At 53.7% G+C, this 13,175-nt stretch overlaps 7 protein-coding genes across 7 annotated transcripts; 5 read left to right on the top strand and 2 right to left on the bottom strand.

Moving 5' to 3' along the window:
• Positions 1 to 379: 379 nt before the first annotated feature.
• Positions 380 to 1,954, top strand: BJX67DRAFT_352380 (uncharacterized protein). The gene is made up of 6 exons (XM_071029012.1): positions 380 to 588; positions 641 to 1,016; positions 1,065 to 1,226; positions 1,276 to 1,428; positions 1,486 to 1,608; positions 1,659 to 1,954. Exons 1-6 carry the CDS (start codon positions 531 to 533, stop codon positions 1,885 to 1,887), a joined length of 1,101 nt encoding a protein of 366 aa, XP_070886821.1. The 5' UTR covers positions 380 to 530; the 3' UTR covers positions 1,888 to 1,954.
• Positions 1,955 to 2,329: 375 nt separating this feature from the next.
• BJX67DRAFT_352375 (DUF1349 domain-containing protein) lies at positions 2,330 to 3,899 on the top strand. The gene has a single exon (XM_071029011.1). It carries the CDS (start codon positions 2,530 to 2,532, stop codon positions 3,220 to 3,222), a length of 693 nt encoding a protein of 230 aa, XP_070886820.1. The 5' UTR covers positions 2,330 to 2,529; the 3' UTR covers positions 3,223 to 3,899.
• A 1,074-nt stretch (positions 3,900 to 4,973) lies between these two features.
• Positions 4,974 to 6,111, top strand: BJX67DRAFT_77916 (SDR family oxidoreductase). Its single transcript, XM_071035447.1, has one exon. It carries the CDS (start codon positions 5,160 to 5,162, stop codon positions 5,931 to 5,933), a length of 774 nt encoding a protein of 257 aa, XP_070886819.1. The 5' UTR covers positions 4,974 to 5,159; the 3' UTR covers positions 5,934 to 6,111.
• Position 6,112: 1 nt separating this feature from the next.
• On the top strand, positions 6,113 to 8,150 carry BJX67DRAFT_77994 (uncharacterized protein). The gene is made up of 3 exons (XM_071035449.1): positions 6,113 to 6,519; positions 6,571 to 6,862; positions 6,919 to 8,150. The coding sequence occupies exons 1-3, from the start codon at positions 6,291 to 6,293 to the stop codon at positions 7,865 to 7,867; spliced, it is 1,470 nt and encodes a 489-aa protein (XP_070886818.1). The 5' UTR covers positions 6,113 to 6,290; the 3' UTR covers positions 7,868 to 8,150.
• BJX67DRAFT_77913 (putative lipase/esterase) lies at positions 7,728 to 9,389 on the bottom strand. The gene is made up of 4 exons (XM_071035446.1): positions 8,955 to 9,389; positions 8,474 to 8,902; positions 8,236 to 8,420; positions 7,728 to 8,173 (listed from the first exon to the last, which is right to left on the bottom strand). Exons 1-4 carry the CDS (start codon positions 9,223 to 9,225, stop codon positions 8,060 to 8,062), a joined length of 999 nt encoding a protein of 332 aa, XP_070886817.1. The 5' UTR covers positions 9,226 to 9,389; the 3' UTR covers positions 7,728 to 8,059.
• Positions 9,390 to 9,577: 188 nt separating this feature from the next.
• On the top strand, positions 9,578 to 11,676 carry BJX67DRAFT_77906 (cytochrome P450). The gene is made up of 5 exons (XM_071035445.1): positions 9,578 to 10,348; positions 10,408 to 10,742; positions 10,793 to 10,932; positions 10,979 to 11,385; positions 11,438 to 11,676. Exons 1-5 carry the CDS (start codon positions 9,727 to 9,729, stop codon positions 11,629 to 11,631), a joined length of 1,698 nt encoding a protein of 565 aa, XP_070886816.1. The 5' UTR covers positions 9,578 to 9,726; the 3' UTR covers positions 11,632 to 11,676.
• On the bottom strand, positions 11,524 to 13,095 carry BJX67DRAFT_77963 (uncharacterized protein). Its single transcript, XM_071035448.1, has one exon. It carries the CDS (start codon positions 12,919 to 12,921, stop codon positions 11,722 to 11,724), a length of 1,200 nt encoding a protein of 399 aa, XP_070886815.1. The 5' UTR covers positions 12,922 to 13,095; the 3' UTR covers positions 11,524 to 11,721.
• Between the last annotated feature and the right edge of the window lie 80 nt (positions 13,096 to 13,175).

Here is a 13,175-nt window from a genome sequence, read left to right as displayed (position 1 = left end):
ATCAGTTCCATCGTGAACCACGCGCCTTTATAGATTCCGTTGGCTTGCGCGCGCCAAGGCGGATCAGGAGTTGGTGCGGAGATTGCAGTCTTGATTCGCAGGGAGATTTGCCTGCTGGTGTTTTCCTGTTGTTGGGCCAAGACTATCCCCGCTGGTCGTCACTCGCTGGTGCTCCGGCAAAAGCCCGACACATCCCTGGATCCATGTGTCAGTCCTCCGACAAATGACCGTTGCAAGAATGCCGAGGTCCTCAAGTTCACGGTGCCCTCCGGCCGGTCTCGGTCTGTTCCGTGGACGCTGCCGGTTTCTGAGCCAGGGGGATTTCATCAGAATACTGTCAGGAAGTGTGCTCCCTGTAGAATACTCGTATCCAGTTGATATGCACCGATGCCGATGCAGCGCCACACCCCAACAGACACCGCGGCGCCAAGGCTCGGCAGCCATCCGCTGCTTGCAGATTTTCACATCCGCTGCTGCCTGCTCCCGCACAGCTCAGAGATTGCCTTCTCAAAAGTCCTGCTGTGAAGGTCATGGGGATGATTCGCATCTCGCTGCTCCTGGTCCTCATTATCACAGCACTGTCACTTGGTAGATGCAGCTTCCTCGATCCCAGATCCGCGTCTCCGGCTGACTCCTGTAGCCCAAGAATGCCCACAGAGCCGAAACTATACAGTCACGACCCAGGCTGAAATAGACAGCGTAACCAGCGATTGCACAAGGATCGCCGGCGAACTTGCTCTGGTTGACTGGTCTGGGCCGTTCACGCTCCCCAACATCACACACGTCGAAAGTATTGCCCTTTACTCCGGTAGCATCACCACTTTCGAGCTTCCTCACTTGGAATACTACAGCGGCAATCTAGTCTTGACAAACGTGCCATCGTTACGGAAAGTCTCCCTCCCAAGGTTAGAGTACATCGATGTATTGCACATCGGTCTTGTGGGCGATACACCCGAGCTGCACTGTCCAATGCTAAGGAACGCGTCATCTGTCTTTCTGAGGGGGAATTTTGCCAGGTATGGGCACTGCCTGGGTCTCGAAATAGATAGCTTATATGAATACAGCCAGTCGTTTCCTTCGCTGCAAAACATCGCCACGAAATTCGACATCTGCAATTCCATCAACTGCGACAATTACTCCTACATGAACGCCTCGACGTCAATGGACCTATCCTTCCCAGACCTCGAGCGTGTCGCCAACTTCAAGGTTGCTGGAAATATGTCGAAGTATGCCTCCGCCATACGAGAGAAGGAAGCGACTTATCTTCGTCCATAGGCTCTCCACCCCGTCCGTGACCGCGGTGACTTGTGCCGACTGCCATTGGGCTGCACTGCATTTGAAGCTCTTTGGATCTTCTCCAATCGCCGTCGACTTTCCCAAATTGAGCGAAGTAGAAGGAAATGTTTATATCAGGGGAGATATTGCCTCGTTTGTTGCCTGTCACTAGTGAGGGCACATCTCCCTGTTTGCTAATCAGCTCTCTAGTATCTCCCTGCCCGTTGCGCATCAGTATCCAGATGAATTCACCATTATACCCCATCAGCCCCTAAATATCTCTCTTCCCGTTCAGAGGGGGCTTAATTTCCTATTTTCGGGAAATGTCTCGAGGTATGCTCAAGTCTGAACTCTGTGTCCTAGGGTACTAATCCTCTATCTAGCATTCAACTCCCTGACCTTCGGGACTTCTCGCGAATACACATAAACTCAGATATCTCTATTGATTGTGACCGGCTCTTCGAAGAGCTCAAGGAAACGTCCTCAACGCCCCTGAACGAGACCGATATTTACGACTACTTCCAGTGTTCCAGGGGTTCTTATACTTTCGGTATTGATGCATGGGTTACAGCTGCCATTGGGCTTGCAGTTAGTATAGCAGTAGGACTATAGATGGACAATTTGCATTTGCTGTACGTTTAGAATATTCTATAGACTTATACAATATAACTTCCCGCGTTAAACCATCCATCCCATTGAGAGGCTTGCCGATTATATATCTAAATGAGTAAACCCTACGAAGTGGCCAAGCATGGGCCCTCGGCCGCCGCTCTCTACAATCACGAATTCCGAACCCCGGAATACACCCTGAGGACCCCGGAGTTCGTATCACTGCTCCAAACAGAGCGTCTTCGGAGTTAATTGACAAGCCATATAAAGACAGAGATACTTTGCAAAGGTAGTAGCCGCAATGCATCAAGAAGGGTGAAAGGTTCTGTTTCAACCGCACCAACAACAATTATGCGCGGATTGGGGGATTATGACTCATGTCTTTCCAACAAGGCTGATAAATGGAGGAGCCAGGTCGCCAGGTCGCCAGGTCAATATTTTGTTGGGTGACCAGTAGGACTTACCAACGAAATATATAAAAATTCTACTTGTCTGGTGACCTGGCGGCAGGTAAATCCCCGATAAATTTCCGTCTTCTCGCATGCCTAACTTTCCCGAACAGAATAAAAGCCATACTTGCGGCCACAACAAGGATCTAGAAAGTCCAATCGCCTTTGTGAATCCCTCAGTTCAAAGTTCTATTAAATGTTCCAAGTCCGACTCGTGCTGTGCCAGGCTCTCCTCTGGATCATGTCATTTACTTCCACACCCCACGCGACATCCGTCGAAAGTCAGTGGAAGTGGCTGAACTATAACGCGTCTGCGATCTCTCCAATTGGGAAGGTTATCACTATTCATACGCCACCAGACACCGACATCTGGAGGCCTTCCATGGAGAAGAACAACTTCACAGCACCGTACCTGTACAGCAGCATTTCAACCACCGACTTTCAGAGCGTTAAAGTCACGGCTCAGGCGGACTGGAAGACACTGTTCGACCAAGGCGGCCTTGTCATTACTTTTCCAGAGCGGCAAGACAACGACTATTTGCAGTGGATTAAGGCGGGAGTCGAGTTCACTGATGGAGCGCCCTACTTGGGTGTTGTCGGCACTGACAGACTGTCAGACTGGAGCTTGAGCCCGATGCTGCAGGGCGCTGATACTGGAACCGCAAGTATCGAGATTGTTCGTGATGGGGCGGACGCTTGGGTGTATGCGATAGAGGGAACCACGCGGCGGGCTCTGCGGCAGGTTACATGGGCTTTTGGGGAAGGCCGCTCCGAGCAGATGCATGTTGGAATTTACGCAGCGAAGCCAACTCGGGAATCTGGAGAGGGTCATGAGTTTGATACTCTTGCTGTTACATTCAAGTCGTTCAGCTTGAAAACAAGGAGCTGAATCTGGGTTGTCCTTCCCCGACTACGGTTCATGTCACTCGTTGATAGGACTTGAGTGATCGCGAATACTTATTATATTGGTGTAAAGATGATGATGGTGATTTCATCCACTGAACCCTCGCCGTCAGTTGGAACTCTGAACTGAAGCATAAGTGCGATGACATTTGGTTGCCCACTACCTAGCCAAACGAGGTGATAGCTCCTAGGGGTGATGCAGGAGCGATCTAAAAGATGCAATATCTCAGCCACCCAAGCAGACATGGAAATCCTACCTAACCAGGAAGGTAGCCGGGCGGAAAGAAATGGCCATAATCAGGTATTTTGGTTTGATTTGCAAGGCGCGACTGTACGATATATTGGATAGCTTCAAATTTTGCGTTGAGGTGAAAATTGTGTTGGAGTGAAGCAGACCAACACCCCGAAGGTGGGATGGGCTGCTTACCAGAGACGGCTACAATCAATAATTATCACGGATTTGGGATAGGCCAATAAATGTCCATCTGTCACACCAGAGCGCCCCGTATCGACTGCTGACTTCACCACCCAAACAAAATTGGCTTAGTCAAACAGTCCCTGCACCTCGCTCGAGGACTCGCAGAATCGACTGGAAAGCAAGATTGATCATAAAGAGAGCCATTATTTTTGATAGATTGAGATGAATTGATGTCCTTGCCACTGTCTCATTTAAGCGGTAGATGACGCGGTATTTCAGGCACTTGCAAATTGACAAAATCACTCTGGTTGTGGGCTCTTGCCTGGCAAGGCGCTAGGCCGAATCGAGTAGGTGAGGCGCTCCATGGCATGCTGGTCGGTTGCTCTTCTTGGACCCATAGTATAGCCAATCGTATTCCACTCCATTATATATCCAGCTAATATATACCCTTGCCGACTGACCTTTAGCGACTACCTCTTTGGTAGCTTTCTCAGGTCGTAGGTTGCTCCAATAGCCTCTCATGGAGCCCAGGATACTAATGGGATCATTCTCTCAATAGCCGTTCCAATGTTCATGTCTACGGTGGCTGACCCCAAGACCGGTGTCGCCTGGTTCTTGAGATTATCGACGCCATCATTGCAGTTTGGGGCGCGTCCCGCACAGGGATTAAAATCTCTCCCTCATATGGAATGCAAGATTCAGCTGCTTCCTATGCCGAGCTGACAGAGACATTCACATTCCTCATTTCTGAACTGGTCGCTCGCAGGATCGCTTTCATCTATATATGCCGCGCCAGCGCACCAAGTCAAGAAGGTTCTGCAGGCAATTCCCACCAAGTACCCGACAGTTAGAGGTTAAGAGACGATTACGACCCGGTCACGGAGTTTAGGCCTCTGATCAAATGCCCAGGAAACGAAACAGCGTTTGTGGCGAATTATGAGTACACGCCCGAGGAGGCAGCCAGACTCACTGCGTCAAGCTTCCCTTGACGCAGTGAGTCTTGGGAGGGTCTTCATCTATAATCCTGTAAGGTACCAGGCTTCGTCCTGCTTTTTGTACTAATATTGTCGCAACGACCTCGTCGAGCGGATAAAAGACGGCCTGCCGCTTGCTAGGAATGACCGAGGGGGCCATGTCTACTATGGGCCTTGGGAGAATGTGGACGAGGGGTACTAGTACAACGATTGGCCGTGCGCTGGTAGACTGGAATAGGCGGGCCGTTTATAATCAGCCACTTCGTTCGTCAACTCGATAGAGTCTATTAGAATTCTGAATGTGGGAGACGAGTGAACGAAGACAACACATAAGAGGAGGAGGAGATAGGACGGGGATTTAACATCTTTACACACAGAGACAGCATATTCCATCAGAATGCAGTGAAGCTGGGCTGTGCTAAGGCGGGAATAAGCGAACAGGGGGGTCCAGGGTTTGGAAGTATAAATACCACGGTTTCGCCCCCACCTCGTCGTTTCTCTTTCTATTCCTCCTCTATCTCTCTATCCAATATGAGCCCGAGTCCTACTTCCTCCGTTTGGGTAGTTACCGGCGCCAGCAGTGGTATCGGCCTCGGCCTCGTCAAGGCGCTCCTTGCGCGCCCCTCCACGACTGTCATCGCATCCGTCCGCGGCAATGATGCTGCCGCCACTCTCAAGGCTGAGGCCGAAGGGGTCATGCTAGGCCACCACAGCTCTCTGCACGTCGTCAAACTCGATTTCTCTCCTGCGATATCCCCAGAGACGGTTCGCGAGGCCTTCACTTCCGCGGTGCCTTCTGTCCGCCACATCGACGTCCTCATCAACAACGCAGCATTTTCCACCACGATGACCCCCGCCGCGACGACGACGGCTGAGGATTTGCGCGCCTGTTTCGAGGTCAACACCATCGCTCCTCTTCTGGTTTTCCAGGGTCTCTGGCCTCTCTTACAGAAGTCCGCCACCAACCCCAAGCTCATCACGATCACCTCGTCGGTCGGGTCCATTGGCGCCCAAGAGGCCGTTCCCGGCGGCGCATACGGCCCCAGCAAAGCGGCCACAAATTGGCTCACCAAGGCGCTTCACCACCAGCATGAGGCGGATGGTCTGATCGCATTCGCTCTGCATCCCGGGTGGGTGCAAACGAGGATGGGGCATCTCGCAGCCCGGGACTGGAACTACGCTGCTGGGCCCCCGGAGACGGTCGATAACAGTGTCAAGGGAATCCTTACAGTCATCGATGGAGCGACGCGACCGGAGTCGTCGGGGAAGTTTCTCTTGTACACGGGTCAAGAGTGGCCATGGTAGTTTCGCGCAGCTTGTCCCCTACAGTGTCCGTTTTCTTGCAATCTACACATGGTTCAACCGCCCTTTACTCTGTTCCTGCCTTCAAGCATGTAAGAGAGATGACAAAAAAACACGTTGTAAGCCTCAGGCAACCAAATCCTGTGTGTTCAAAACACCACGAGATGGATCTGGACGAGACGAGAAACACGATCTCATTGGTTTGCAGTGATCGCAGTATCCAGCCAATTTCGGTCGAGGCGGTGCAAGGCTAACCCTCTTCGAACACGATGCACACCCCACATCATTCTGACAAGCTGAAGCGTATCGTTCCTGACAAGAAGTGATTCATCTCGCCCTCCCTCAGTTCTCGGACGTGCCATGGTGCCGCGCGACCCGTTACGCATCTTGAGCGTTGAATGCTCCAGTGCTGTCTTCGAATACCTCTCTGCTTCCGACGTCGCTCGATGTGAGGGAGTCAGTCGAGGATGGGGAGACTTCGTTCGTCGGTGGATCGTGTCATTCGGCCTTCGCCTCTTCTATCAACATGAGTTGGATATTCACGCCCTATCCGATCCCGAGGAACGGCTACAAGAATATAGAAGACAAGGTACTCAAGTCTTCGCGCACTCGGCGACGTCAGTTACTGAGAATTTTGCAGTTGCACTGCGCAGAAACTTGAAGCTTGGCCAGCCTTCGAGTGTTCGAAAGTACGAGAGCGCAAAATCGTTTACCGTATCTGGCAAATACGGCGTCTGGATAAAGCACAACGAAGGCGTTTTTTGCCAGGATTTGTCTCCAAGGGCCGATGGCTCCCTTCACCCGGTTCGACAATTGGACTCGGTGGATCCTCTCGCATCATGTTATTTGGCCGGTCATCTTTTGACACTGGGCGCCAATGGGCATCTGCTCGTCCGATATCCTCTCGAACCAAGGCCTGGGCAAGAAGTGAGGTAGAGCTCCTAATATGGCGGGTTAGTCTTGCGAGGTTCCGCTAACTCAGCTTCAGAGACACTCTCTACTGTCTCGAAAGTGGGAGGCAGCTATGGTCACACGATTCCCGGTTCCCTGGGTACAGCGACGATGACTATGCATATATTCCCCTCTGCGTCGGGGAAAAGCGTGTGTACTTTGGGACCGTTTCGAGTGGCAGTCGTCCAAGTCGCATTCGGGCGTATGGTCTGCGATCTGGAGATTTGCTCTACGACGCCGAGACAATTGCTCACACGGCCACCCACTTGGGCCGCCCTGATACCAGAGAATATCCCTACGGCCATCCTCTGGAGATCCTCAAGGTAGGCAAGGACGAGGTTCTCCTTGCCTTCAAACCAGACAGCAAGGCTGCTGAATGGGTTGCCACCATTCACCTTATAAACGGTGCTGATGGCACTCTCCGGCAGGGGATTCGAATTATCCATGCGGGTGTGCCGTATGTTGCCCTGAGCACCAACTGCGCAGAGTTTGCAATTGTAAGCCATCGGAGCCATCACCCGATTGTCAAAATCCAGACATTTGCTTGCCAGAACAATGGGGAGTTCGCTGCCTCACGCGTCGATCTGGTGGACACACAAACAGCGTGCAAGGCTGGGCTGCTGGCCATCGATCCATTCGCTGATTGCATCGTGTCGCTTGTCGGCGACCGGAATATTCCTCACTGTGCAAAGTTGGTGGAGTGTGTCGATCCGAAGGTGGTCTCGAGCATCCGGGAACAAGCACTCAAGGCGGCGCTTATTTCTCCTGCCCCATTCCGATATCTCGTTGCAACTGATCCTCGCCAGATATCCCTCCCTCCATCGTCACAGCGGGCCAGGCTACGGCGGCGCTTTCCACCGAAGGCGGCCGTGAATGCGAGGAGGATGAGGTTGCGCCACGGTCATCGGGCTTCGCTAATGTGTAACGACGGGGATGGTTTTGACGTGTACACAGTCTACCTGTTCGACTTTATGCCTAAACCTTGAGATTCACGAACCTAAACGGTGAATCACCATGTTATGACTGCTTTGCGCCGCGTAGAGTCTGCCTTGAAATCCCAGGCCCTTGGACTGGGGACCACCCCCGTCGAAGCAGGCGTTCGAGGACAGTTTTGAGCTCTGCTAAGGACTAGGGCACGTTCTATTCATGGCTCTCTCGCGTGTCATACGGATGTTCCTTTATTCGCTATCCTCTACGCCCAGTAACCATTTCAACCCTCTCACGCAATCCTCCTGAGCCTCCCTTGCAACCCCCAACACTTGGCTGTGGATCCAGAATATGTGTGGGACGCCCTGGAATCGCACTTAGCATTGCGGGCGTCGATACTCTCTGGGTGGGTGATGAATTGGCTCACCTTGTAGAACGCTTGCCGGACTTCGACTCCTGCCTCCTCCAATGCTTGCGCATAGCAACCTGCATCGTCGCGAAGAATGTCCAGTTCACAGATCTGGATATAGGTTTTGGGCAGCCCACTGAAGTCTCCCCAGAGGGGATACGCCTCTGGGTTCGTTTTGAGGCTTTCTGGGACGCCGAGCGTGTCTAGTCATTGGGTCAGCCGCGGAGCCCGAATGCTGATGGAGGCATCAATCTACCATGGTTATACCGCATACTCAGCCGGCTCGCCTCAGCCCCTTCATACTGCGCTGACCACGAACGATGCACATCCCTGAACTGAGGCGGTATCAAGGAGACATCCATCGCATTGACTGTCACCGGCGCTCGGAGGAGAACACCAGAGAGGACGATATTCGCTGTCACCTTCTCATTTCCCGGTGCAGCCAGCCAGCCACGCGCATGCTGCGACACGATCGCTGCGAGATGGCCTCCTGAGGAAGTCCCGCTCAGGACTAGATTAACAGGCGTGCTCGCGGCCGGAATAAGGTCGGCGACATTATTGGCAATGTAGTGAAACGCATCTAGCCCGTCATTGATCGGGACGGGGAACTTGTAAGCTGGACTGAGGCGATAATCCACGCTGATGACCACGGCGGGAGCGCCGAGGGCCATGATTCGGCATGAAACTGGTTCTCCGTCAGAGGTCATTGCGTGAGCTATTCTCCGAGAGTAGGTTACCGTCTTCCGTCTCGAGCGAGCCTGCAGTAAACCCGCCTGAATGGAAGAATATCACGAGGCTGCTGGACGACTGATGCCCGCTGGGAGTGTAGATCCGGATCGGAATCTGGTAATTGTCCCGCGCAGGAATCGCTGTATCATGAGTTGATACTCTGCTTGCATATGGCCGGCCAGCTGGACTGGAGAGAAACCGCTCGCTCCGCTGGTCGTCATCGTGCTTGAGGTCTGGGTTTTGCTGCTGGAATGCAGCCCACTCCGGATGGACAGCCATGATGGGAATGCGAGTCGGGGTGTCTGTGTCTGAGGGGCATTCATCTGGCCTTTATACATGCTGGTGCCTAATTTCGGGACTCGTGTTCGGGACTTTTCCGAGGAAAGGCCAGCCACCCATGGTTGAAGCGGGGGATAGTGTTTTCTTACCCTCGGCTCTGTCCTTTGTCAACCGGACAGCCTTTGATCGAGCAACAGCTTGACGTGCTGTGCTTGATAATCCTTTTACCCCGCCAGCGAAATGCTCCGGCCAGGCCCATAGGCTCTTCCGTCGCAGCGATCTGCCGCAAGACTTGGTCCAGGCATTGGCGCCATGCCAATCTCCAATGATTAAAGCCCCGAAAGGGTTGATCTGCCATGCTGAGACGGTTGATGCAGCTTGGAACGGGCCAGGGTTGGCGAGACTGGCTTAAAACGGCACGGCCCTCGCTGCTCTTTTATCGGATCATGGAAACCGGAGGACCCTCTCTGTCTAAACCGCAAGGGAGTTTCGACACTGAAGATGGCCGTCGCATCAACGCTTGTGGCTCTGCTGCGGCCCGATCCATTGCAGGTGGTCCTCACGTTTGCCGTGCTTGCAGTCGCTGTCCACCAGTGCATCCGCGTCGGCGAGGTCGACAACCGCCTCAGAGTCTTGCTCGGGCTGTATGTGAGTGCCTCACTGTCTCTCTACGCCGTTTACATCCGTTTCTACTCGCTTGGATGGCTCCAAGCCGTCGGTCGTGTCTCTCTGGCGGCGTCCGTCTTCAATGTTAGCCTCACTGCGAGTATTCTCCTCTACCGCGCCTTTTTCCACCGACTGCGTCACTTCCCCGGCCCATGGGCAGTTCGGATGTCCCGGCTTTCTGCGGTCTTGCGGTCCTGGAAGCGTATGCAGTATCATCTCGAGCTGGAAGCGATGCACCGCGAGTACGGCGACTTCGTCCGGACAGGGCCCCGCGAGCTTTCAATCAATCGACCCTCCGCAGTCCATATCTTCGCTGGCCCTCAGTCGCCATGCACGAAGCCGACCCATTACAGTCACGTCTCGGACGATGTCACGCGAATCGCCCTCAACGCGGTGCGCAATCCCGAGGCACATCGTCGGCGCCGCAGAGCGTGGGACCGTGGATTCAGCATGAAAGGTGGCATGCTCCTCTTGCTGCAGATGCATCCGTGGCTACCATACTGATGACGATCACAGCGCTGGCAACCTACGAGCCCCGAGTCCAACGCAAAGTCAACGTCCTTGTCTCCCAGATCCGTGCACGCCTCGACAAGCCCCTCGATATCGCACAGTGGACCACATACCTAGCGTTCGATGTGATGGGTCTGGTCGGGTTTTCGAAAGACTTTCAGCAGCTCGAAGCAGGCACAGAGCATGCGGCGATAAAGGAGCTGCACGGCCAACTGCTGATTTTCGGGAAACTGAAGCCCATTCCCTGGCTTCTCACAATCCTCGGTGCTTTCCAGGGGCTTGCCGGCGACTACGGACAGTTCATGACGTACTGTGCCGATCGCGTTGCGGAGAAAAAGGCTGTAAGTACTGTTTTCTGCACGCATTTTGATGTCTCTCGCTCATTGTGTAGCAATGGAAAGCGTCGGAGAGCAAAGCCCCTCAGGATGTCATCTCCTGGCTGCTCAAAGCCACCGACGAGGGAGATCAATCGGCGCCCCCGGGCGATCAGGCTCTCAACGAGGATGGCCGGCTTATGATCATCACTGGAAGGTAAGTCTTGCCTTCGTGGGGGGGATTGGAGCTGACCTCGTTCCAGTGACACATCCGGAGTTGCCTTGGCCAACGCGTTCTACTACCTCGCAAAGCACCAGAAGGTCTATAAAAAGCTGCAGGCAGAGGTCGACTCGGTATTTTCACAAGCGGATGCCCCCGAATTCCTCAACGAGACGCTGCGACGTCTGCCATACTTGGAGGCCGTCATCAACGAAACCCTTCGCCTGAAACCAGCAGTACCCAGCGGACAGCCTCGAATGACACCCCCAGACGGCCTGCAGGTCGATGAGATGTGGATTCCGGGCGAAACAATCGTCATAATCCCCCAGCATGTCATCCAGCGCGACGACCGCTACTTCCCATCTGGGTCGGAATTCATCCCAGAACGCTGGCTGGATCAGAAAGAGAAGATGGTCCTGCATGAGGAAGCTTTCTTTCCATTTCAGATAGGTAGAATCTTGCCCTCCTCCAGCCTTTTGGTTGCATTAACGAGGGGTGCTAGGTCGGTACGGCTGTGTCGGGAAGCAATTGGCCTTGCTGGAAATGCGAAGCGTGCTTGCACGCATTGCGCTGGAGTTCGACATTTCCTTTGCACCAGGAGAGGACGGCAAGTCGTTCGATCAGGACGCAAAGGACACGTTCACCATCAATGTCGGACCGTTGCTGTTGAACTTCCGGCCACGAGCTCGGTCTTGAGACACTTAGTGAGATCATGGAGTTGGAAGATACTGCGTGTTTGTAGATTCGGTGATAGCGTCTGCACTCTCTATAGTACACCTAGCAACGTTACTTGCCCTCCTTGACCTCATCGGCAATCTCCTCCAGCTGCTCCTTTCGCTTCTTCAGGACCTCCTCGAGCTCACTTGCCGCCTCCTTGAGGACGTCCTCGGCCTCCTTTCCCTTCTTCTCGCCCAAGCTCTGCAGAGACTGCAGCTGGGAGAGGATCTCCGAGCCCCTTGGAACCCGCGTAGACCACTTGTCCAGGTTAATACCAGCGCTGCCCTGCGCCTGGTTCTTCGCCTGGCCGACCTTGTCCTTGACATACTTCTCGACCTCGTCCGTCTTTCCGGAAGAGGCGCTGTCCTTGATCAGCCCCCAGAGCTCGCTGAAGTTGCCCTTCTTCAGCGTGTCGGCATTGCTCTCCACAAGTTCTTTTACCTTGGGGTTCTTGTCAAGGTACTGCTTCGACTCCTCCATCCCTCTTTGCCATGCCTCGTCACCCAGCTTCTGGAGCTTCTCCCTCTTCTCTTGGAGCAATTTCCTGATTTCATCGACCGACCCGAAACCAGCTCCTCCCTTAAGAATGCCTGTTATTTGCTCCCATGTCCGGTTCAGCTCCTCCTTCGCCTGAGGTCCGTACGCATCGCCCATCTCCCTCAACTGATCCCAGCTCCCCCCAAGCTTCTCCTTCAGCTTGGGATGGTTCTCCAAAATATCCTCGGCCGCATCGCCGGACAAACCGAGCAACTTGTCCAAGTATTTCTGCAGAATGTGCAGCGCCTGAAACGCCGTATCCACGTTCGCACCCCCCTTCCTCGAAAGATCCCTCATCTCCGCGTACGCATCGCGCATAATCGCATCAAACTCGCCCTGATGCCTTTCCCTAATCCTCTCAAGGTCGTCAACCGTCGTATCAATGAGCCCCCTCGCACCGGGGATGAAACCGGCATAGCTCTTCGCGATATCCCTGAACCACTGCAGTGCCTTATCGGGCTCAGGTGCGTTCTTCGCGATCCCCTGTTTGACGGAGTTGGCGTAATTCTGTGCCTCCTTGAACGTTTTTATGGCCGTCTTGGCTCCGGAGAAGTTATACCAGACCCATCCCCCGAGGAAGGCGACCGATCCGCCGGCGATGCCGCCGATGATGGCCGAGTTGTTGCCGGGGGGTGGCTCTTGCGACGCGGTGGATTGGAAGCGCACTCGTCGCGGTGCGTACAGCTGGCGCCGGGCGCAGCGGGCGGAGAATCTCGACGGTCGGGTAAACATTGCGTAGATTAAGACATCGAACGAGATAAAGGAATGTTTAGTTAAACAAGTTAAATTAGCAGGTTGCGTGGGAGTTGTGAGAGTTCTTCGCCGCGTGTGTCATCGTGACGCACTCTACTCCGGCCAGTCTGCATAACAGCACAACTAGTCTCCTTTGGGTAATAGAGTTTGTCTGAAATACGAGATATTTAGATCGATTTACTGGATAATTGTTTTTTTGGCAGTTCTCTCATGGTAATTGCTCGTAGCTTTTG

The sequence above is a fragment of the Aspergillus lucknowensis genome (genome assembly GCF_044049455.1).
Source record: "Aspergillus lucknowensis strain CBS 449.75 chromosome Unknown BJX67scaffold_17, whole genome shotgun sequence".
In the NCBI taxonomy this organism is placed as follows: Eukaryota; Fungi; Ascomycota; class Eurotiomycetes; order Eurotiales; family Aspergillaceae; genus Aspergillus; species Aspergillus lucknowensis.
The sequence above is the reverse complement of the archived record's forward strand: the minus strand, read 5'-3'. Positions and strand labels throughout refer to the sequence as shown.